The sequence below is a fragment of the Enoplosus armatus genome, chromosome 7 (genome assembly GCF_043641665.1).
Source record: "Enoplosus armatus isolate fEnoArm2 chromosome 7, fEnoArm2.hap1, whole genome shotgun sequence".
Lineage (NCBI taxonomy): Eukaryota > Metazoa > Chordata > Actinopteri > Centrarchiformes > Enoplosidae > Enoplosus > Enoplosus armatus.
This window is the reverse complement of record NC_092186.1, coordinates 17893692-17916461: the sequence shown is the minus strand read 5'-3', so window position 1 is coordinate 17916461 and position 22770 is coordinate 17893692. Positions and strand designations below refer to the sequence as shown.

At 39.1% G+C, this 22770-nt stretch overlaps 2 protein-coding genes across 2 annotated transcripts; both read right to left on the bottom strand.

Annotated features, from left to right (window-relative positions):
• Positions 1–5005: 5005 nt before the first annotated feature.
• LOC139287764 (uro-adherence factor A) lies at positions 5006–12428 on the bottom strand. Its single transcript, XM_070908936.1, has 10 exons — positions 12364–12428; positions 11236–11388; positions 10792–10897; positions 10403–10526; positions 9652–9763; positions 7310–9321; positions 6730–6898; positions 6158–6320; positions 5925–6057; positions 5006–5172 (listed from the first exon to the last, which is right to left on the bottom strand). Exons 1-10 carry the CDS (start codon positions 12426–12428, stop codon positions 5006–5008), a joined length of 3204 nt encoding a protein of 1067 aa, XP_070765037.1.
• A 1454-nt stretch (positions 12429–13882) lies between these two features.
• alpi.2 (alkaline phosphatase, intestinal, tandem duplicate 2) lies at positions 13883–20428 on the bottom strand. Its single transcript, XM_070908362.1, has 11 exons — positions 20353–20428; positions 19668–19784; positions 18375–18490; positions 17421–17595; positions 17015–17187; positions 16406–16531; positions 16158–16227; positions 15568–15706; positions 14964–15154; positions 14735–14851; positions 13883–14154 (listed from the first exon to the last, which is right to left on the bottom strand). The coding sequence occupies exons 1-11, from the start codon at positions 20426–20428 to the stop codon at positions 13883–13885; spliced, it is 1572 nt and encodes a 523-aa protein (XP_070764463.1).
• Between the last annotated feature and the right edge of the window lie 2342 nt (positions 20429–22770).

Genomic DNA, 22770 nt, shown 5'->3' with positions numbered 1-22770 from the left:
GACCTTCCCGCTCAGAGAATGAAAGAGGGATTTAGTGAGAGAGGGTGAGAGTTAGAAGCCTCTCCGCCCACAGAGAAGACTTGCTCCCTCTGCATCTCTAAGCAGACTGTCATCCTTGGTCACCATCAGGTCTGTGCTCGCCCCAGTGAACATTCAACGCTGTCGGTGAGTTTCAGCTAAATTGAAAAAACCATCGACCGTTGATTGTACCCTGTGGCCAGCCTTTGTCACTCAGTGTCTCAAAAAAAATGGACAAAGAGGTAAAACTCATGCAGAAACCTGCACACAGGCATGGCCAATGACTCCTCAAACAATTACATGAAGAACACTGCCTCCATCCTCCACAAACAAACAAACAAAAAATACTTCCAGCTTCCAAACCACAGCAAAGGTCACAATCAACATTCATTGCTGTCGGTGGGTTTAACTGTGTGGAAGAGCTCACTGAACGATGAATGCAACTGTGTCCCAGATTTCATCCGAACGTCAAAAGGAATAGCGTCACGATATGCTGATGATGGCATTATTTATTTCTCCGCCTGTCTCCCCCCTCAGCCTCCCACGCCTTTGTGTGCCCAACAGGCACACAGTGGCGGTGTGAATTGACAGGCAGTTCAGATTGCATCTCGATCACGCTTGCTGGGGCGGAGGGGTCCGAGTCTGGCTACAGCAGTAGAGGAAGAAGAAAAAAGATGCAAGAGATAGTTGGAAGAAAACGACCTTTAAAGAAAAACACACCGAGAATATATGGCTTGCATTGCAACTAGGGTCTGATAAATGATGTAGTTGTAAATATTATATGAAAAATAAACAGCAAGAATATGTTGAATATGAACATGCATTCCAACATGGTAAGTGACCTTTTTGGATAAAAAAGGATTTAGTCATTAAAAGTCATAATTTTATCTGCCATATTTTTCAAGACCATCAGCCAAACCACTAAATCTAAATATGTTCGAATGCCATTATTTTTTAAATGTGGAAGTCAGTTTGGTAGAACAGATAATTTAACTGCTTTCAAATGGTCATTTTGGAACAAAGCTGTTTATAATATGTGGAGTAAAATATGTACTTGCTTTTCATTTATGTTTTTTGAAGAACCATTAAGTTGTAGAACATGACTGTGTATTTGTTATAATACTGCATGCTATTTGATTTGTTTGTTTATCCAATAAACTGTGACCAGTTCAGCCCTCAGTGATGTGGTGGGTCTCTCTTCTTTCGTTTTTCTTTGGTTTGGTTAGAGAAGATGTGCTCGTGCCAGATTAATGCTGGTGATCGAAGCAGCACGCCACTGATCTGATGCTTATTTAAATCAATATTCAGTGGTACTACTGACTATAGAAAAGCTTTTTTTTTTTTCCAGTAACAGTTTTGATTTATCATTAATTTGGACTTTTTGTCTCAGGTGAATGTGATGGCTCCTACTCGCCTTAAATTTTACTGCAAGAAACAATAATTTGAACAACTGCTGAATGAAATAAAAAAAGACATGATGCTATTTTATAAGCTATTTTCATTGATTCTTTACATTTACAGTATTTCTTCATATTAATTATTTCTTACTAGAGAATAATAGAAAATAGATATACACTGCAAATTAATGAAATACTGTATTTCAAGTGGTCCTATACATTTTGTCTACAAGGATTATGTCAACTTTTTATAGAAATGTTTTGGTTATTAACCAAATTACATACACAACAGCACATACAGAAAATAACAGTACACTTGGGACATAAATGCACACACAATCCCAACAACCTGTCTGAGCAGTCACCACAGTTAAAATAAAAAAACAACTGACAATGACAACCTCTACAAATTCTTTATGACTCAACATGCAAATAATAACTTTTTTTTTTCCACCATTAATGTTGCCTCTTTATTTTCCTGAATTCACTTAGGCCTCAATGTAGACTGGACTTCTATGTAATGATAAGATTCATATTTTCTTTATCATTTAATTTCTGTTAAAATAAGATGAGGGATGTAATGTAAATAAAGTTACTTATAGCCAGCAGCTCATCCAGCTTGCCTAACCGAGAACACATTTTGCAAAATACAATTTGAGACATTGTATTATTCCAGTAAATCAAATTTAAATAATTTGTACATTTCATGAGAAATTTTATACTATGTCTACACTGTGACCCTTTTGTGTGTGTCTTTATCCTCTACAAATGATTGCAGTGACACAGTAAAGTTTGTGCCTTCACATTAACCCGCTGGTCTAGTTTGGTTCAGTCTGTAAATGATGAAAGTGTGCTGATAAAACACTCGTCCATAATTAGGTACTGACTGACTTTCACAGTCTGCCAGGAGACTTACATTATATGCTTGTTTCTGCAGGCCTCTTAGTCAGGAAAGTACCTGCAAAGTATTTCAGTGAAAAACTGAACAGTGCTGATTCTGTATATAACCACTGCTTGACCAGCAGAAATTAAGAAAAGTACAGGTGCAACTGGGAAGCCCCTCTATACGTGGTCTTTTAGTTTCAGTTACGCAGCACTTGGGTCCGAACTGTCATTTTAAGCTTTCCAAATAGCCCTGCAATATAGTATTTGGAGATATATATATATAACCTACATTACACACTATTTATTGTGCACATCTCAAGAGTCCAAATTGTGAAATGCATGCATGGGAGAGCAAATATTCAGATGAGTATTTGAATGTCACACCAAGCCATGGGGCTGACGTTAGACAAGAGTGCCTTCACATTCAGTGTTTATTGTATAAACCACCCTGATGTTTGTGAGAAAATACTGGCTAACCACTAGCAAGAAGCTGTAGATCTATGACACTGAATGAGTCACAGTAACAGTAATTGAAGGCCTGTGTTCCCAAATTAGATGTCATCAAATAAGCAAGAAAAGAAAAAAACTCATTCTTGCAAAGCAGAGGGCTTTTTGGCACACTAAAACCTAAATTGTGTTATTTGTAGGATTGAAGCCCTTGTTGGTAAAATGGTAAATATTTGTACAGATCGTATCTCAGGGATTTACAAATACTAAAATAAACTTGTGAAAGGTTGTGAAATTGAGTTTTGAATATCTTAATCTTATATTAAATAAGGATATTAAACACAACAAACAGCTCTCCATGAAATAACTGTTTGCAACATTAACACCAAACAGTAATTTTACATAGTGGACGAAGGCCAGTGCACCGCTTAAAGAGAATAACTCAACAATAAAATGAATTACTTCCTTTGTCCACTAGAGGGACACCAGAGAAAAGGACATGAAAAGGACCAAAGAGTCAACCAGCTCAGGTTTGTCATTTGTATTTTACTACATTTACATAAATGCCAAATAAAGGGGTGAGAAAACATAGCAGAAGAAGTTAATGATCATAATGAAAAGAGCACACTTCATTACATGTATGCAGAAATGATTACAGGTATTGTTACACATGACTGATAAGAAAACATATCAAACATAGATCACAATGGAGGTGCTTTATTCTTAGAACTATGAAACCCTGGAAACTGAAATGGTGTATACACACCAAATCATTATACCCTTAATGGTTTCAAAGTTTAATTATTATAGGTAATTATTGTCATGAAATTAATTTCATAGATAAAAGTAAATGATTTACTTTCCTAAGATCTCATGCTTTGATTTTTATCAACCTGCCGATTGGGATGTAAAAAAATATCTCTCTAAAATGCAAAATTAGTCAATAGTCAGTTTCAATAGTTAGTATTAGTGCATTTTGTGTGAAATAAATAATATTTGCAGCTTCCAGATAATTGGTCAAGTGTATTACCCTGAGGAGATCATGAATGGTTTTGAAGCTCACTTTCCCTGGACATTAATGTGTAGACCATGAGATGAGATTGTGAGACAAGTGATTTCAATTTGGGATTTCATTGACCGAAAAAGATTCCTTTTTCATTGACTCTACTAACTCACAAAAGAATGTATGATTATGACACCAAATAACAGTTGTAATGCAATGACCTCAACTAACACAAACTAGTTTGGCTACTAACTTGGACAGTCCAATGCAAGTGCTGATGTACAACAGACAAACATGAGCACTTGGTTTCTACATATCTCATTATGGACACTTCTAAAAGAACTGTATACAAACACCTTTTACTAGTGGAAGCTATCACATCCTCGGCTGGCCTGTAATGCATCTTTTTTGACAATAACAAAATGGTACAACAAACACAATGGAAATGCAGCAGTGCAAACAAATTATATCACATTTTACACACTAAGCTTAAAAAATATGCCCTTCATTGGTTCATATCTTTTTTAACACTACAAAAATAACGTAATTAATCACAAGCTAATTTGATTATGCTGAAATGCATTTGTAATTGGTTGTGGATCAATATGAAAAAAACATTAGTACTACAGCAGTCGAGAAGAAAAGTGTCCTACTGGGAACAATGTTTTTTTTTAAATAACTTAATCATGCTTATTTGTTGTGAGTTCTGAGACCTGCAGTCTTACCATTTTGATTTCCACATCATGTTCATGCTCATTCATCCACTTTTTTCCTGATGTATACACAGTTATATTATTCCTACGTTTTTTGTGGAATCATTATTTTTGTCACATCTGGGCAGATTAAAAGCAATGCAATGAGGAAATGCATCTCCAGTCCACATAAAGCATAGATACAAAAACATATGATCATCATACCAGGAAGCTCCATTATTAACACATTTTCAATCTGTGGACACTTTAAAATGAAAAACAAGCTGGATGATCTTAACTGACAAGTTCAGGGGATGTAAATATTATCAGAGAATGTCACATGTTTGACAAACTGTCTATTGCTGAGGGATGGAGAGAACAGAGTTCATTTACAGCAGAAAGACAATTAAATGCCAGGTAACAATCTTGATGTTGTAAACCCCAGCCAACTTTTGAGTGCAAAATTGTTCAAAGAAGGATTGCTTTGTACCCTGAACTAGTGGTATTTCCCGCTCTGCGCAGAGCATTTTGCTGCCATTCATACCTCCCTCCAGTGGGGGTCACTACTGCCTGATGTCTGCTGGTCTGAGCTGTCTCTCACCCTCGGCCAGGAAGATCTGCATGGCCCTGTAGAGCAGGTGGACGCCCAGCTCCCGTTTCTTCTTCACCTGCCAGTTGGACACCACGCCATAAAAATCCCCTCGCTTCTGATTGGTGAGCATCTTCAACCCTGGGACAATTGGAGAATTAAGTAGGTTACTGAGATGCTGGAGCTTTTCCATGCCTCATACAGTCCAATGTCAAACGTGGTAGAGTAAAACTGCAGTCTTTCAAAATGTATAGCTTAAATATAATATAAATGCATGCAATACATGTCAAGGGCATTCATGAGGTACTCTGGTTTCACAGGCTTGATTTCATAAAAATAGTGAAAACGGAGATTATAACTGAACTTTTCAATACGAAAACAGGGAAAAACATGCTGCATAGGAACACAGTCTATCGAATAGCTATATGATAACACATTGCTTGATTTGTCCACTTTTTGGTTCATCCCACTGACTTCATTTACGACAACTGCAAGCAATAAACCAAGCTACTTTTCCAGATTATGGGGCAAAATAGCAATAACACAAGCAAATTTCAAAATGGGTAAGCGTATTTTTTGAGTGGACACACAAATACAATCTTCACAGCTACATCCCTCTCCTGCATCTTCCTCATCTAACTGTTTCAATATATAACAGTTATAGGTAGGTCTAGATTAAGTAAGACTTAAGTCTTCAGCTACAGTCGTTTTTAACAGCAGTCCTTCTACTTCTAACTATCACATTATATATTTAATATGTGACCAATAATTGGCTGTTATTCTCATAAATGACGGGGTGATTTACGACCCTGATGGAAAGCAGGTGGGGAATAAGTATTCAAACAGGAGTTCTCCAGTGGATTGTGTCACTGTTGCCTACCCCCTGTACTCACCAATGGCTTCCACCATGCAGGCTTCTCTCGTGTAAGCCTCCACTGGAATGACATTCTGGAAACAATGCAGAGAGATGACGCCCTGCTCGGCGTTCCACACCTGCAGGATGTGCTGCACTTTGGGGCACAATTTCTGTCACACAGAAAAGAAAGGGACAGTGTTTTATATACATATTTTACTTTTTTTTTTTGTTTATCTAAATTTAAATTCAAGACAGATCAGTGTGCCTTACCTTGGAGGTCTTGTCTCCTTTGTAGTACTCTAAAGCCTCATACAGGTGGCTGTAGGGGCGGGAGCGTTTTCCTTTGCCCACATAAAATATAGCATGAATAAATGTCTGAAAACACTCCTGTGGAGTCATGGTGTGACTGCGGAATGGGAGGTTTTTCGTCACTCTGGCAGAGAAGAAAAACAGAAATCCGTTTAATTATATTTTGCGAGTGAAACATGTTTATTTGTATTAGAGAGGTGTATGTAGTTAAGACTCCATGAGGAAACAAATCAGTCCTAAAGATTAATGTTGAAGACACAATTATTACTGTCGATTTGTGATGTTTGTCCAGGTGTCCATTAATCTATAAAATCAGCCAATTAACTTGTTTTGTTAATGTAGTTTTAGCTGTTTTTGAAGTGCTGCTTTTCATACATAGCATAACCTCCTGTCCTAATGACAAGCATTTAATTGTAGAAATGATTCTCATCCAAAATAAGAATGACATCATCTTGTGCAGTATCATCTTTCCTTAGACAGCTTAAAACATTGTCCAAAAGAATGCAAAGAAAAATCACAAATCAACAGCAGACCTTGGGTCCAGCAGCAGGTAGTTGAAGCTGGACTTGATGATGCCCTCCCTCCACTTTCTGTTTTGATCTGGTTGGTCAAACTGCTGGCACAAAGCCTGCTCGTCAACCTGGCATTCAGGCAGCTCGAAGGTCCTCAGGGCCCGACACAATTCTGGACTATAACCTAAATCTACATAAACAAAAAACAACACAAGAACACAAGAAAATGTGTCAGTGACAGTGAATCTAAGATCAATTATTTAAAAAAAAAGTATTAATATGCATAATTTGTTCAGTAGTTCTAATCTAATCCTACCACAAAGTGATGCCTATTTCAATCCCCCAAACAGCAGTGGTGAGCTTCAATAGAAATAATGAGTTTAATTTTCCATTTTCATGCTTCTTTAGCTGACCATGAAATCACTGTTATAAAGGCCACAAATATTTCACTTCAGGACAAAACATTCATTTAAATAGTAAAATAATTATGAATGTATTATAAAACCCAAACCACAAGTTCAGAAATAATATCATTAGCTAATCATAACTCAAGTTCGGTAAAAAGTAACCAACAACTTTAAATAAAGAGCACAAGCATTACCCGTCTGTTGCTGGTCTAACTGCTTCTGGGGATGTGGTGACTGGGAGTTTGACTCCTGCAACAAGCGGCACAACCTTCGCATGTAGGTGGGCCTGGTGCGGCAGCTGATGGGGCCCGGGCTCTCCCCCAGCTCTACTAGCCTCAGTCTCAGCTCCTTGTCAGTCATCCCTTTGGTCTCCGGCAACAAACTGTCCTCATCATTTCCCTCCTTCTGTAGCACCATCTGGGGCTTGTGGTTCTCCTTTCCTCTGTTCTTCAGCATGTCAGTGCGCATGGAGCTCCAGTCATAAAGGATGGTCTCCTCGCTGCTGCTAGTACTCATGCTGGAGCTGAGTGAGGTGTTTGCTGTAGGCGGAACATGAGTCTCAATCAGCTTGTGGCCCTGTTCCATATCAGTGTAGAGGTACTCCACTGGTTCGTCCAGATCCTGAAGGAGTGGACGCCCTCCAGGGGTGTAAGACAGGTTAGCCAGGTGCTGTGGCCTGCGGCAGCCTGACAGCCGGCTCATGCTGTACCTTGGGGTGCATCCAGTGCCTGGAGTGCAAGGAAGGTCTGAGTCTTCCCTGGAGCTCCTTGGGGAAAAATAGCTAGATGAAGATGACACAGACTCCGGCTGAGAGCTACAGTCCTCAGTGATCCAGACATCTTCGTTGTTTAGGCTGCCTACTTTGTCCTCACTGGGGGCATCATTTACTTTTCTCTCATCTGTACTTGTCAGATCATCAGTCAGAAAACCTCTGCCTTCATCAAGACCATGGCCTTGCATGGCCTGTATAATCTCTGCAAGGTTTCTTTCATAAGTATCGATTGAAGAGTCCTGGTTTTTCTCCAGTACGACTGTGTCAGACAAAGTCTGTGATTCAGCAACAGAGTCAGTTTTGCTCTTGTAGAGGATGAGAGTGTCAGCTTGGCTACTGCTAACACTTGAACAAGCTCTGAGGGTGCTGGACTGTGTGTCCTGGTAATCAGCAGGCAAGGAGTCGCCTCCTGTGCTACTCCCTGAATAGGATGGTGTATAGCAAGGTGCATGTGGGGAACTGTAAAAGTCTTCACTGCTCTGAGACCGGGGTGTCTGGCGGCGTGTTCGAACTGGTGTGGGGAGAGTCTCTTCAAACAGAGAAGACATTAAGAGGAGGCTCTCCGGGGTTTTGCTTGTTCTCAGTGAGCAGCGACTTAACCTCGAGCGAGTCCTGCCTGTTACAAAAGGACTTGGTGTGAATGGATGGTCGAAGTTTTCCTGTAATGCTTCAGCTGCATCGCCCAATGGGGTGTCTGCCACTGGCTGGTCAACACCACCTTCACTTGAAGTGTCCACTACAGAACCACTACAAGCCACAAATACATCATTGTTTGGGTGTTCAGACAGGGCCAGTTTATGAAGCATGTCTGGCAAATGTTTTATAGTCTCAGGTTTTGAATCTATCTGGGGTTCTGTTTGGACAGGTGAAAGATTCCCATCTCGTCTTGTGAATTCAGAATCAGAGTCTGTAGATATCTGAATCTTTTTGTCAGATTCAGCCCCAGCAGACACCTCCTCTACTGCGGGGAGTAAAAGATGTCTGGGGTGTAAAGAAGCATCCAGAGCACTGGTGTAATGATCGCTCTCACAGCTACTGTAATGACTACTACCAGTCCCACTGCTACTGCGGGCTGGCTGTTCAGGTATATTCCCCTGAGCCTCTTTTACATGTTCACCCTCCTGTTCATCATCACTCTCCTCCAAAGCGCAGTGACTGATGACCGTTTTCTCCATGTCCTCTTCTGTGCTCTCACTGCTCTCCCTGCAAAAAACATAAACGTGATCTGGTGATGTGACGTCGATGCCCTGCTTGTGTAAAACAGTGGCCATGCGTTCTGAATCCAGGAAGTCAGAGTACTCAGACAGGTCAAACGGTAAGTTGCTGGTGCACTCGCTGCCATCAACAGCAGGCTGCTGTTTGGGAGACTCAGGACTAAACACAGGGAAATATTCATCTACATCTCTGAAGCTCACGCTCTTACGGCCCACTCGCCTGGAGGGAAAAGCAGGGAGTGTGTCTCTTCTGGAGGGGGAGATTCTGCCATCAGTTGTAGCAGCATGTTCATTTGCTTTTGATGTGAACACACCATCATGAGTAAATAAATCATCCTCCTTAAGAATCGGCATTGCAACTGCAGGTCCCACTGCAGACATGCGAGTACTTGATAGTATGGAGGGACCCTCAGATGCCCAATGTGAGGAGGAATTGTTCCAGTCCTGGCGGTGATGCCTCCTACTGTCCATATCAGAAAGTCTGTTATACGATATTCCTCTGCAACTTGGCCTTCCATTAATGTTAGACATGTTGAAAAACGATGAGCGCCTTGTGCTGCTCAATGGGGCCTCACCAAAGTCACTTATCATAGAAGAGTGGGAACTAAAGCTGTAGTCTGATTCAGGATAGCTGGACGTGTCTGTTTGGTCTGAATACACAGCTGTGGAAAATAAAAAGAGAAATATAAATTAACACAGAACCTACAAAGGTGAACAATTACCACTAGCCAGTCGAATTCTAGACAAAATGTAGCTGCAACTCATCTGATCTAATCTTTATACTCAGCCAGCGGTTTCACAGATGATCAGTCTGGCGTTTATTTTCTATTTGGCTGGGAAAGTGGTGAGTTGTTACTGGCAATTTTTGAACTAAATTAGGCACTGATGACAGGTATTGACAAAGCATTTTGTGCCTTGGTTCCCTGCAATTTTTAAAGAAACAATACCCAAGATCAGTACTGGTAGAGTCACCATGTTGAAATGCTACAAGATATTCTGTTAGATATGTGTGTTGAAATTTCAAGGGATTCATGGAAGTTAACACTTATTGGTGTGCGATCATTGTAATAATTGTAGTATTACTATAATATGACAATCTGCTTACAGCAATGCACTATGTTAAACACTTAACTGGCTGAGTAAATACTACTGTAATACTGTGTCGCCATTTCTAACGCTACCGGAAGTTTTCTGAAATAACACAAATTGGACAAATTAACTTTGCATTCAAGTGGAATTTTGCAGATTATGTTTTTTAAGAAACCCCCAACAAGACAAAGCCTTCAAAGATACTTTCTTACAGTATTGGAATTGAGGCAAGTCGTCCTCCTCTGTGTCCACTGAGCTGGCCTGGTACTCCTGAAGGAGCTGGGCACATTTTCGATTCTCTTGCTGCTCTGCAAGCTGCCCTGGTGTATTCCCTTCCTACAGCACATACATCAAGGAGATAACAGGCGTAAACCAAACTGAACCAAACATTTAAAGCCACACATTAGTAGATAGTAGTCTTGTTACAGCTGTATTAATTAAGCTGCAATACACGTGGCAAGAGCTGTATAATCAATGCTTAATATAGATATATAGCTCAATGTTACTGTGCATGTATCTGTGTACAACTTGAAACTTCCTAAACCCTAACCCTAAACCGTCCCTTAGGGAAAATGATAGATAACGCTAAAACAATTCTTACATTATCTTTACTGTTTGGGTTCCCTCCATTCATCAAGAGCAGCTTCAGATTTTGATAACATCCCCACAGTGCAGCAATGTGAAGAGGAGTCAGACCCTCGGATGATCTGGGGGAAATACAAGAAAACACAACTTTACATTACAAACACAAAGAAACATTACATTATCATTATACTCAGAGAGGATATTGGAGACAATAATGCAGAAAGTCACTGCAGGCTTTATATGATGCAAAACATCTGAGGAAGATTACTAAAAAACCTATACAATCTTCATATAGACTTACTGATACTTTGACAATCCAATCAAAAGAAATTTAACAGTAAGTTCAAAAGTAATTTCAAATAAACGGGTTCTGCAGTCATACAGATGGAAAATGTGAATAGGAAAGTTATCTAACAAGGTGACATGGTGATTTTCCTTTTCGCTGTATTTTTAACTATACCTGATAGTGGGGTCCGCTCCATATTGCAGCAACATTTTCAAGCAGCGTGTGTTCTTCTCAGTCTCTTTGCCAGCAGCCAAGTGTATTGCAGCCACCCCCTTACTACCCACCAGGTCAGGGCATGCACCTTGTGAAAGAAGCAGCTGCACGGATCTTTCAAGGAAGAGAGATTTGTTACAATCTCACATAAATCGTATTATAGATTACAGTTTTACTCTATTGGAAACAAGGGTAGGATGTCCTGCAAAATGTTAGGATAAAGAGTGAACAAAAAAGTGTAATTGCTTGTAGCTCTATAAGTACTAAGTTATTTGTTAAATGTTTTGTTGAAACCGTGTTAGTTCAATAATAATAATTGCTGAAGCTGTAGAAGCTGTGCTTGCATCTTTATTTACTTTTCATGGACACCCTTGCAATTCATGGTGCTAACTGCTCTGTTTAGCTTAGTGTATGTGAATGACAGCAGTCAGCGTCTGAACTGTTGTCACATCAGTTGTTCTTGTGTTTGACACAGTGAAGACTCACAACACACTGACTAATATTAAGGGGATATAATATGTGCACCTCTCAATATACCCAGGCATTACAAGCATTATCACATTGATAGTTATTGTACAAATATCATTATCAGGTGTTTTTAAATACTACGTCCTGCATGTCAAATCCCCATGTTTACCTGTACTTTATAGATGATGTAGAAAGATGACTGTACAAAATGTGTGGGGTTAATGAACAGAAAGTCATATCAAGTCAATTTCATTTTATCTCAAGGGGCTTTATCTGTACAACATAGGGCCCTCTATCCTTAGACTGTAAATAATGCAATTTCATAAATAATGCAAAAAGAAAGATCATGAACAAGCATACATAAGGTTTGAATTAAAGCTCATGGTGTCAGAGACACCAAACACATACAAAGGAAGTGATAACAATTTTGCAAGGTCTGGAAAAACCTTTTTCATTCATCAAACACACTCAATTAACTTCCACCATTGCATCAGGAAAATAACTTGGGATGCTTTAAGATTGTACAAGACAACAAAAATGTAGCTCAGAGGCAGAGCTGTCGCATCTTGTCAACAAAAGGCATGTATGGACAAAACAAAGAGAGAGGGGGCTGAGCGTCACCTGGGTTCTCCATCGTTCACGGCTTTACACAGTTGACTTTCGAGCCTCGTCGTCTTCCGATCCATGGCCAGCACTATCCGTTTATAAATGATCTATGGTCGTGTATCAGCATCTTCTGAATTATCCCATAGTCGAGACCCGTACAGCAAGCTGTGGCTAACTCTTAATCGAGGCTAGCTAGCTACGCTAACAGCGCTTGAGAACCTGCAGAAACCTATTCAGTGCCTGCATACATCAAACTACGTTTTTGTATACAGTTACAACAGCCAATGTGTATTATCTCTAGTTTTGTCCCTTAAATACCTGAAGAGATGTATTGTTTTCAAACTGTAAACACCAGTTGTTTATCCACGGAATTTTAGTTTTCGAGGAGCTGCACGACTATTTTGATCAAATTTCCCTCCAAGCACACACGGAACAGAAACCCTTTTCCTTGCTGGCTGGCAGCAGGCGGAAGTCCCGCCCACAGGTAGTCGCTGATTGGAGAATGCTTTAATTCAGGCGAGACCTTAGTTGAAATGGACCGTTTTCTCTGTCACTCTGGTTTATCGCCTCTTTAATGTTTGAATAAAAGATTTGTGATATTCAGTTAAGGAATGATTCCGCTATTAAGTATCATAGTCTGACTAAAACGGTTTCAGTGCACTATTTCAGAAACCTCATTTTAGATATAGCCTAATTCATAGTTATAAATCTCTTAATGTACTTGTTTTAGCACTCTATGATAGTTTTTCAGAGATTCATACTTTAAATTAAGCTCAAATGTTTACTACATGGATTCTGCAAAGAAATATTTAATGTTCTGGGCATTTTTGTGAAAATAGTGTTGTGAGATAAGAAAAACTAATTATCTAAACACATTTTGTATCTTGTGTTGTTGAATATTTTGTATAAAATGATGTTTCAGTACCAAGACACCAACCAGCCACTTAAACACTACACAATTAGCATAATAGTAAGGAGAGTGAGTAGTATTACCCTTTTACAATATTCATTTTGGCTATGTATAAAGAGAAAGAGAGGAGTGAATAGAGATACAACAGTGGTATGGTAGCCTATTCTTTCAAGTAGGATGATTGGGATGTGGGACGGGGATGTGCCCACAAAGCTTTGTAAGATCAAATTAAAATAAAGTGGAAACGTTAGTGCGTTTAAAGGCCATGAGTCACTGGGAAAAGATGAAGAAAATGAGAGGTATTCATCTTTGGACAACTGTTCAATACAATAACTTGCATCCTTGGCTCAAGTACGACCTTCTTATACATAGCAGAGCAAATGAAATATTTAAAACAAAATTTATTCAAAATATTTAAAAAATAATTACAACCATATTTGCATATAAGGCTTTTCACAACGAAGTTATCTGAACAAGAAGAAATGGCTTGAAATGGCAATGATCTCGAAGTTGTGCGACTATACAGCTCTTAAATTCCACACAGAAAGTACAGTGTGAACGAATAATTTATTTTTCAACCAAAATGTCAGATAGCACAGGACAAATTCCCCAAAGGCTGTCATCTCAGACAGAGCAGAGGGAGAGGAGAAGGAGGCCCATCAGGAGGAGCAGCAGGCTGGGGTGGATGGATCCAGCGTGGCTGGGCGGGGGCAGTTTGCAGTTGTCATAGGGCTCCAGGCAGGCAGCATATGCCATGACATGGGCAATGTAGTTCTGCTCCTGCACCCCATGGAAAAGGTGCGACATGGGGCCTTTGGCAAAGATGGCTACGTCCTCTATGCCGTGGGTCTCTGAATCAAGAGGGACAGGAGCCTGCTGACGGTAATCATTATTCGCTGAGGAAGAATAGAACAAAGGAGCATCATATTAGATATCTGGGTCTTCTGGCACATAGACACACTGCAAACCTACAGAGAGTTGTTAAAACAGGACGGACACCGGACAATATGATGAAATCCAATACAGCTAAATGGCAAACAATTGAGTCAAATCTTTGACACAGTATCAAAATATTGTAACCTATATAGTTGTAGTATTTATTGCAGAGCCATTATTGTATTATACAATGTATAATAATATGTTATTACCTCAACTTTTGGGAAAATTTTAAAAATATGTATGACATCTGCTGTGATCCCCTATATTTGGTAAATTTCATATAGAGAATACAACTGATAAAAGTGTGACATTGTTGATGAAATTCTGCTGTTAATTGCTGTCTTTTAAAAAAGAACCAACATTTGTTTGAATATTTTAAACATGAGTTCATCGTCTTGGTCAAAACCAGTTTCTGTGACACTGAACACCCAGATAAAATTCTTCTTTGTGCCTCTACAGTAGGTATCCTGTTACACCACAAGATGGAGCTACTATATTACTTGGTTTTCTCTAGAGACATTATCACTGTACACTTACATGAAACAGTTTCATTCATATCTGGGCGAGTTCCATTGACAATCTGGTATCCTGGTCCATTTCCATAAACAGCAGTGGTGAAGTGCTTGTTGTCTTCAGCTAGTGAGCGAGACACCCCTGTAAACCACAGGACAAATTGGTATCTACAGGTTAGTTCAGATGATATTCACTTTTTAATATAAAACCTCCGTCAGTTCAGCTCTTATCAAATTCCAAGAGTGCATTTTACCTAAAACAGAGTTTCCTCTGGCAGAATATCCTCCGAAGGCAAAGACATGGGAGTGGTCAGCAGTGACCACAGACAGGGTGTCCAGCTCACTGGTGAGTTCAGCTGCTCGCCCGATCGCCCGGTCAAACTCAACAGCCTCATAGAGAGCTCTCTTGGCCCGCCCACCATGGTGACCATGGTCAATTCTCCCACTTAAAGTCCAACAGAAAATGATTGACTCATAAGCATCAGTAGCATATCCCTTATGTTAGTAATTGAGAATTAGTCTATTTCATAATTGTCATTCATTCGTATTCACTGTAACACAAATTGTTTAGTATATTCAAATCTCATTGTGATTTGGACAAAAAACATACCATGCAACTTCAATAATCCGACCACAACCAGAAACGTTTCCAAAATAATATATCCACTATTTGAAAGGTGAGACCCCAAAATAATCACTGGTGTCGAAATTACCTGACGTTAAATTAAATCATTACTTTTATTAATCAGTGGTTGGAAGTTAGAGTGTTTAAATGTTCAACGATTAATTTATGGTATAAAAGGGATGATTACATGGTTGTTTGCTGTCTGGGAAATACCAACAGAAAACAATTAACACTTATCTTCCACAAAGAGGAAATATCCGTTTGGGTTCTTGCTGAGAATCTTAATTGCTTTATCCATCATCTCTGTAAGGGAGGGGTCCATGTACGGGTCACGTTCCAACTCATAGCGACAGTCTTTGGGCTCAAAGAGACCTAAATTCAGAGAGAAATAGCAGGCCTCAGTTTGAAGAACTAAGCAACACATGGCGATTTTTGAATAGAGCTGGAAATGTTAGTGCTACAATGTGGTTAAATGTGCACAATTTAAGTTTTTCTGCAAAACAAAAACAAAAAAATACTTGCATAATCGCTCTAAATTGCACATTGAGGCTGAAAGGTAAACCCTGAGACCCTGATTGATTCACCCTGTTTGCAGTTCAAATGGGCATTCAAACACCAAATCTTTAGTACTTTTATTTAAGAAGTGTCTTGATTGATTAATTGATTATCAAAATTATGATGATGATTATCAGAATGTAGTACTGTCTGTCAATACTGTATCCAGCGTGACAAACTGTTGTTTTGTGACTTTGCCCTGTATGTGAGGTCCTGTTGTCCTTGTACCACATGTACAGTAATTGATGAATTGAACAGTTCTTCTTACCCATCAGGAAGTCTGTATTTGCAGGATTGACAGCATCAAAATCAGCTTTGTTCCAAACGTATTTGACATTCTGTCGGAAAAGAATAAAAACAAATTAATTAATTGGAAGTTTTTGGAAGGGTAGGGGGAGGAATTGTAAACTTTGTTTACTTTAAATAGAATTAACAAGTTGCATCCAGAGGATAAATGACATTCATTCACACTCAAACTCAAACCTGATGAGCACACTTGTAAATTCTACCATATACCTTTTTGTTCTTCATCCACTCCACAACAAGATTTTGTCCATCACTTCGGTCACCTCTATAAGTTGGATACTCTGGGTCTTGCATGTCTCTGGGAAACATGTATTGACGACCTCCACCAAGAATGACCTGGAACGAGAGACATGGTAACAGTTTATATGCATTTCTTACTCTATACATTTTAAGCTTTTAGCAGATTCTCTAATCCAGAATGATGTCCCTACTATGCCCTTATACTGGGTAGTGGGTCTCATTCATTATCTACAGGTTGAGGGATGTATTTGCATAGTAGTGCTGAACATTGTTTGGGATGTTAGTTTAAGCACATTGTTTTGGTAATCATCAAATCCCATGTTGTCTGGCAATGATCAAATTGTTGACTTAATATCGCTTCCTGATAATGATTACATTCATTTTACAATATGTTTATGGAGATTCATCCAGACAACCAAGAAGTAGTAAGTCAGAAAACCTAGACTTGCTGTTTGGTCTGGAAGTCGTTTCACCATTCATCTGATCATCTGAGGCGTGATCTTCTGACTAATGAGACTGAGCATGCTGAGTGGTTGCTCTGGTGTTTTGCTATAAAAACACCTATATATTGAGGCTTACATTTATCTCTGTGTTGTGAACCAGCTGCCAAGCAATGTCACGGCAGCCATTTTGGATAGCGTCAGAGGAAAGGTCCGAGTCAGCATACCAGCCTCGGTTGGCAGTGTGAGCGTAGGTTGCACCAGGAGAGGCATGCTGCACTCTGGTTGTAGTGACAATTCCCACTGATTTTCCTAAAAACACACAGAGCAGCTTTGGTCATAATGAACATTTAAGAAAAGTTATCTACCACCAAAAACAAGACTGAAATTAATTTCAAACCATATTAAAGAGTAAGAGTCCAGAGTAATAATCATACGTCTGAGTAAATGTCCTCAACAAGGCCTCATGTAAACAGTGTCACATATATAGTAAGTCCACGTCTAAATGAAACCACCATAAAGTAAAGCTGTGAACCTGAACCTACCTGCTTTCTTGGCGCGGTGCAGAACTGATGTGACTTCGTTCCCATAGGAAGCACTACAGTTGTACCTTGGGGTGGCGGCAGTGACACCGAGGGTGCCATAGTTGGCCTTCACACCACATAAGTAAGCTGTGGCTGTGCCAGCACTGTCTGGCATCTGCTGGTCCACATTGTACGTCTGCAGGGGCCAAATATAATCACACACATTAACATGAACATTTATCTTCTCAGGTATTTAGCAGGTGTTCATATCCACAGTGACTTACACATTTAAGAACATTAACAAGTTAAATGTAGTCGTTGTGTGGTGTTTGTCTGTGGAATAAAAGACCTGTCATTTTAATTGGGGTTGAATAACTGGTTCCAATTCTGTGTTTTAATTTCAAAGCCACAAGTTTGTGCTCCAACTCCAACCTGAACTAAAATTATGTTACTTGCCTAAACCTGACAAACAAATCCAAACACTGTCTGCATTTCACAATTTATTGACATTTTATGAAATCTGATTGGCAGACGTACAAGAGTCAGACCCAAGATAAATTGATAATTAGCTACTTGTGTCATCATGGGATTATTATAATGACAGCCAATCAAACATCAAAATACCACCTGCTAATATCAAAATCAAATATTAACATCTGAAGTTGATGGCTTTTTAGTGTGTTGTGAAAGTATAAGAAGCTCAATCAAGGCACAATCACTTGGCAAATGAAAGCAATATTAAAGAATACAAAGTATTTGTGAACAACATGAGAGCTTCATCCCTATGACACTGTGTGTCCTTGCTTTGCAGTAATAATTGGTCAGTGTACATTGTCCTTACATGACACTGAGTCAGTGCATGAGATCAAGATTATCTTCATACCAGGAATGCATGTTTGGTATCTTCATTCAAACAGTTTAATTAAAACACATTTCTATGTAGCACTCTCAATGTGTTGGTCAGAGTGGGCTGACCTTAGACAGCGCCAGGTGAGGGAAGGTATCCATAACCAGACTGGTCTCCTCCCCAGATCTTCCTGCCAACTGGCCTTTGAGGATCCGCGCAGCAGTCACTGTCGGTATCCCCATACCTGGAAGCAGGTGGAAACACACCTGAGTGTTAGATAACTTCGGCCAGGCAGGCACAGGGCTGCCTTTGTGCTCCGTAGACCTCATAAGGCTCAGCTGATGCAAGAGTTTAAAAAGCGGTGAAAGACATCAAATGTATTTCAACATGAATCTGCAAAATGCTTGTGCATTAAATTACTGTCAGTTGCTAGAGTTTAAGGTGTAATTTGCCATTCCTCCTGCGGAAGGTATATTGTCACTGTATCATTAATGCCAAGAACGTTGTTTTCATGTCACTTATGGGTAATTAAATGTTACTGATCAATCCCAAACTCTGATATAATCTTAAATGTGCTGCTGTCAGCATGTATGTGGGTTGGGGTGGAGGCAACTGTAACAATAAATCCATAATTCATCTATACATTTGTAATTTGTCAAGCAGAGTTGCCAAATACTGATATTGGATCATGGAGTAAACAGGAAGTAAACAGCAGCGCTTACTTTATCTGTGTGTGAGGTCCCGGGTCATAGCTAACTGACATCTTATTTGGCTTCGCTACATGGGATATACAATTTGTTTTCTTTTTTTCTTTTGCCTAAAATATACAGAGAAAAGTTTGCTCCATTTTTGGGGGGTAATTGTTAAATTTACATTCACACAGTTTTGGAAAAACAGGACTTTTACTCAGATATAACTTAAGATCTGGTAACCAGTCATCATACCAGTTTAGAGATTTTGATATTAAGGGGAGTTGATAGGCGACCAATTTCAGCTACGTATCATGGACCTATTTGAACTCTTTGCAGTGGTTTACCTTTTTTGGTGTTCAGATCAGTTAAGGACACATGAGGAAATAGCTACACATGCAGTGTAGACTGTGATTTAGCCTCACTTCATTTTGTTATGCTTGGCTTTTCATGCAGTAGTAACTGCTGGTGATCAGATGTCAACATTCATCTCCTTCTACCCATGAACTCCTGCTTTTTATGGTCACATAGTACATTTGGTTTGCATTACATTCTCTCCCTCTCTCTCTCTCTCTCTCTTGGTGAACTACACCACAATGATGATGAGACTCACACTTTCAAGCTCCAATGGCTTCTTCTCACATGAACAAATGAACTGAACTAAAAGGGGAAAATGCTCCACAATTCAAAGGAACTACGTAAACTGTGGGAAAGCTCCTTTCTCAGACTCACCGTCCCCCAGGAAGAGGATGAGGTTCTTGGCTTGGTGGAGATTAGGCTGAATATTCAGGGCAGTGTGAAGAGCCTGCCTCCCTTGGTTGTTCCAGTAGCTGGCATGGAGCTCTTCCTCTATATACAAGAAAAAGACAATATGATAGTGTCATCCACAACTAGAAGTGGCTTATTAAATGTACTTTTTTGAATGTATGTGAGCCATCCAGGTTATACTTTTGTTTTGTATGATTTGCAATAACAGGTATATAAACAAGAAATCTAACATTACTGCTAATTAGAATAAGAAATAAAATGAGCAAAGTCATAAAAGCTAGGTAATTTTCCCATGATGCTGAAATTATCACAAAGATGCCATGAAAATGAATGAGAAATAAGGACTAGTTTATAAACTAGTGGCTATTTTGGATCAAGTATCTTTCTGCAGTATCAGTTGAGTCCCCTATCTCATCAAGAGACTAAAAAAAGGCACTTCCAGCCTATTAACAAAGCACTGTTCTTGTCACGTATAACTTTTTTTCTTTCCTGAATTGAAAGTTGACATGGTTGTGTACTATGGCATGTCTTTGTGTTGTCCTTGAAATCCAGTTGTATAAGTCTGATGTGACATCTGAAAGTAAGCAGTCATAGTTTATGCAGATATCAAATTTTTGTCCAACATCAGCAATATGTAACAGATCCTTACCTGGAACAGACAATGTCCACTGCACTGAAATGAAAATCAGTAATCCTGTAAAAATGAGCTTATGTTTGCTTTCCATGGCGGTGACTATACTGTATATGAATTAGAAAAAAAACTTGCACACTGAGGTCCCTTTATAGCTGCAGCCAAGGAGCAAAGGGCACACGGAGGAGCCTTTCAACGTGAGCCACAGGTTATATACAACACACACACACACACACACACAGATGTGTGGATGAGGTGGCATGTGACAGGTGTTTTGGCATGGTCACGGTGTTGTCTCACATGAAAGTAATTTAGTATGGACAGAAAATTAGAAAGGAATAACTTCACTTCTGGTTTAGACAGATAGAATAGAAGTTGTGGCAAATCTGGACTTCCTATTCAAATGGAGGAAAAAAAAATCACAGCAGCTGTTGTTAGCTAAACATCTGACCCAACAGTTCATCTCAGCTCCTGTCTCATCACTTTGATGAAGCCCATTTGGACATTAAAGTCAAAAAAGACTCAACCTTTTTTCAAACAGATATCATCTTAAATTGCTTTGCTCACAAAATCTCTTAGTTTGTTTGTGTTGTTCTCAGTACATTTGGCTAGAAATACTACATACTGCATTGTGAAAATGTGCGTGAGGCTTATTAATCATTCATCTTAATTGTGATCTAATGAATCCATTATCAGTTTTTATTTTTGTGTTTATTAGGTCCAGGTCAGCTGAAGTGCAAACACAACCAAGAGCAGCTTTAGTTAATATTCTATTATAGGCACCATAAATTATTACATATTGATGATGATTTCCATGTTTTATGGTACCTATTATATTGTAGTTTTACAAATCTCTACAGCTCAGGCCAGAATTCAGCCAACATCCACTTCATTAAAATGGTTTTCTAACAGAGCAGCCAGTTATTTGAAAATGTGGCAGAATTAATTGATAACATGTGAGTCTGTGTGTGTACAGGTGGGTCTGACTGTTCATCTGTGTGATGTTTTTCAGCAGTGTGGTTAAAAGCCCTCTACACTCTCACTCTGACTGGCCTTGTGGCTCAGACAGACCATCACAAGGTCACAGTTTTTTGTCAGTATCAGCATTTAGACGTATAACAGCAAAAGATTCTATGAAACACAGAATTGACTGGCTATGGACAAATAAAAGTGAGATTACATACATTCTAAACAAAATAATGAAAGTACATGACAATGCAACAACAGCATTTCACAGATTCTGGGCTTGACTCTCTCAAAAAGGTCGATGCTATGGAATTTTCTATAACTGGTAATATTTTCTTGAATATTGTGAATATTATAATGTTGTTACAGTGTGACATTGTTACAGAAAGGTCACAGGGCCAATCCTTGTATAAGCTGCGCAATTTAAGTATCACCAAAGTGAATTAATTCATGTAAAAATGCACTTAATGTTTTTCTTGATGTATGTGCTGTAATTTCCCTTTCTGTTTCTTACTCATTCTGTTGATTACCTGATTGCTTTTTGCATGATCTATGTCCATGATGCAATTTGCAGCATTTCCAGGGTTTCCAGTGTATTTGGATTTTGGAAACTACCAATGTGTTCGCACATTTTCCAGAAAACATTCCTAATATCACTTGCTTTATGAAGTCCATAAAATAAGGTGTTACCTGAAAGAATTGCCATCAAATGAATGGAGAATGGACTCACCAACAACAAGTGATTTTGTTCATCCTTATTTAAGTAACATTTGCAAAAACACAGTATAAAAATACATTGACAATATTTGCTTACAAAATACATTCATGTATGATCCAAATAGATTACACATCAAGTGACAGCCAATCTGACAGAAAACAGATTTACTATTTGGAACCAATGAGGTCAAGATACAAAACTCAAAAGCTACATATTTTCCACTCCTGAAAGAGATACAGCATCTTTAAGATTTCTTGTAAGGTCTGTTGGCGTCGCAGCTTGGCATGGCAAGATGGCTTGTAGTTCAGGTGTCTGTTACCGTCATACATTCCATCCGGACAGTGACGATCATGTACATCAAAAGCTGTGTGTCCTGTCTAAGTGTCCACAAGCTGAATGGTGAGCTCTCAGCCAGCTTGCTTGTTTCAAGTGATTTTGGCTAAAGCCTCAGATGAATGTGTAACTGGTAAATTGCAGCTCCTTGAAAATGTTTGATAGCTCTGAGCCAGCAGAGTGCTAGCAGAGTTTGTATTTAACTTTAGAAAATAAGAGGAGGACAAAAAGCTAACTAAGTAATGAAAGAACTAGTTAGTGCAAGATAGTAGTCATGTTGCGAAGTTTGAAATAGTCCTCATGAAGTAAATGCTGATGGCTCCATCATGGCAACAGTTGCATGGAGTGTTTTTTAAAGAGCCGCTTGTGTATGAATGAAGGTTTATGTCTGCATATTTGCATGTGTTCTAGCCTGCAAT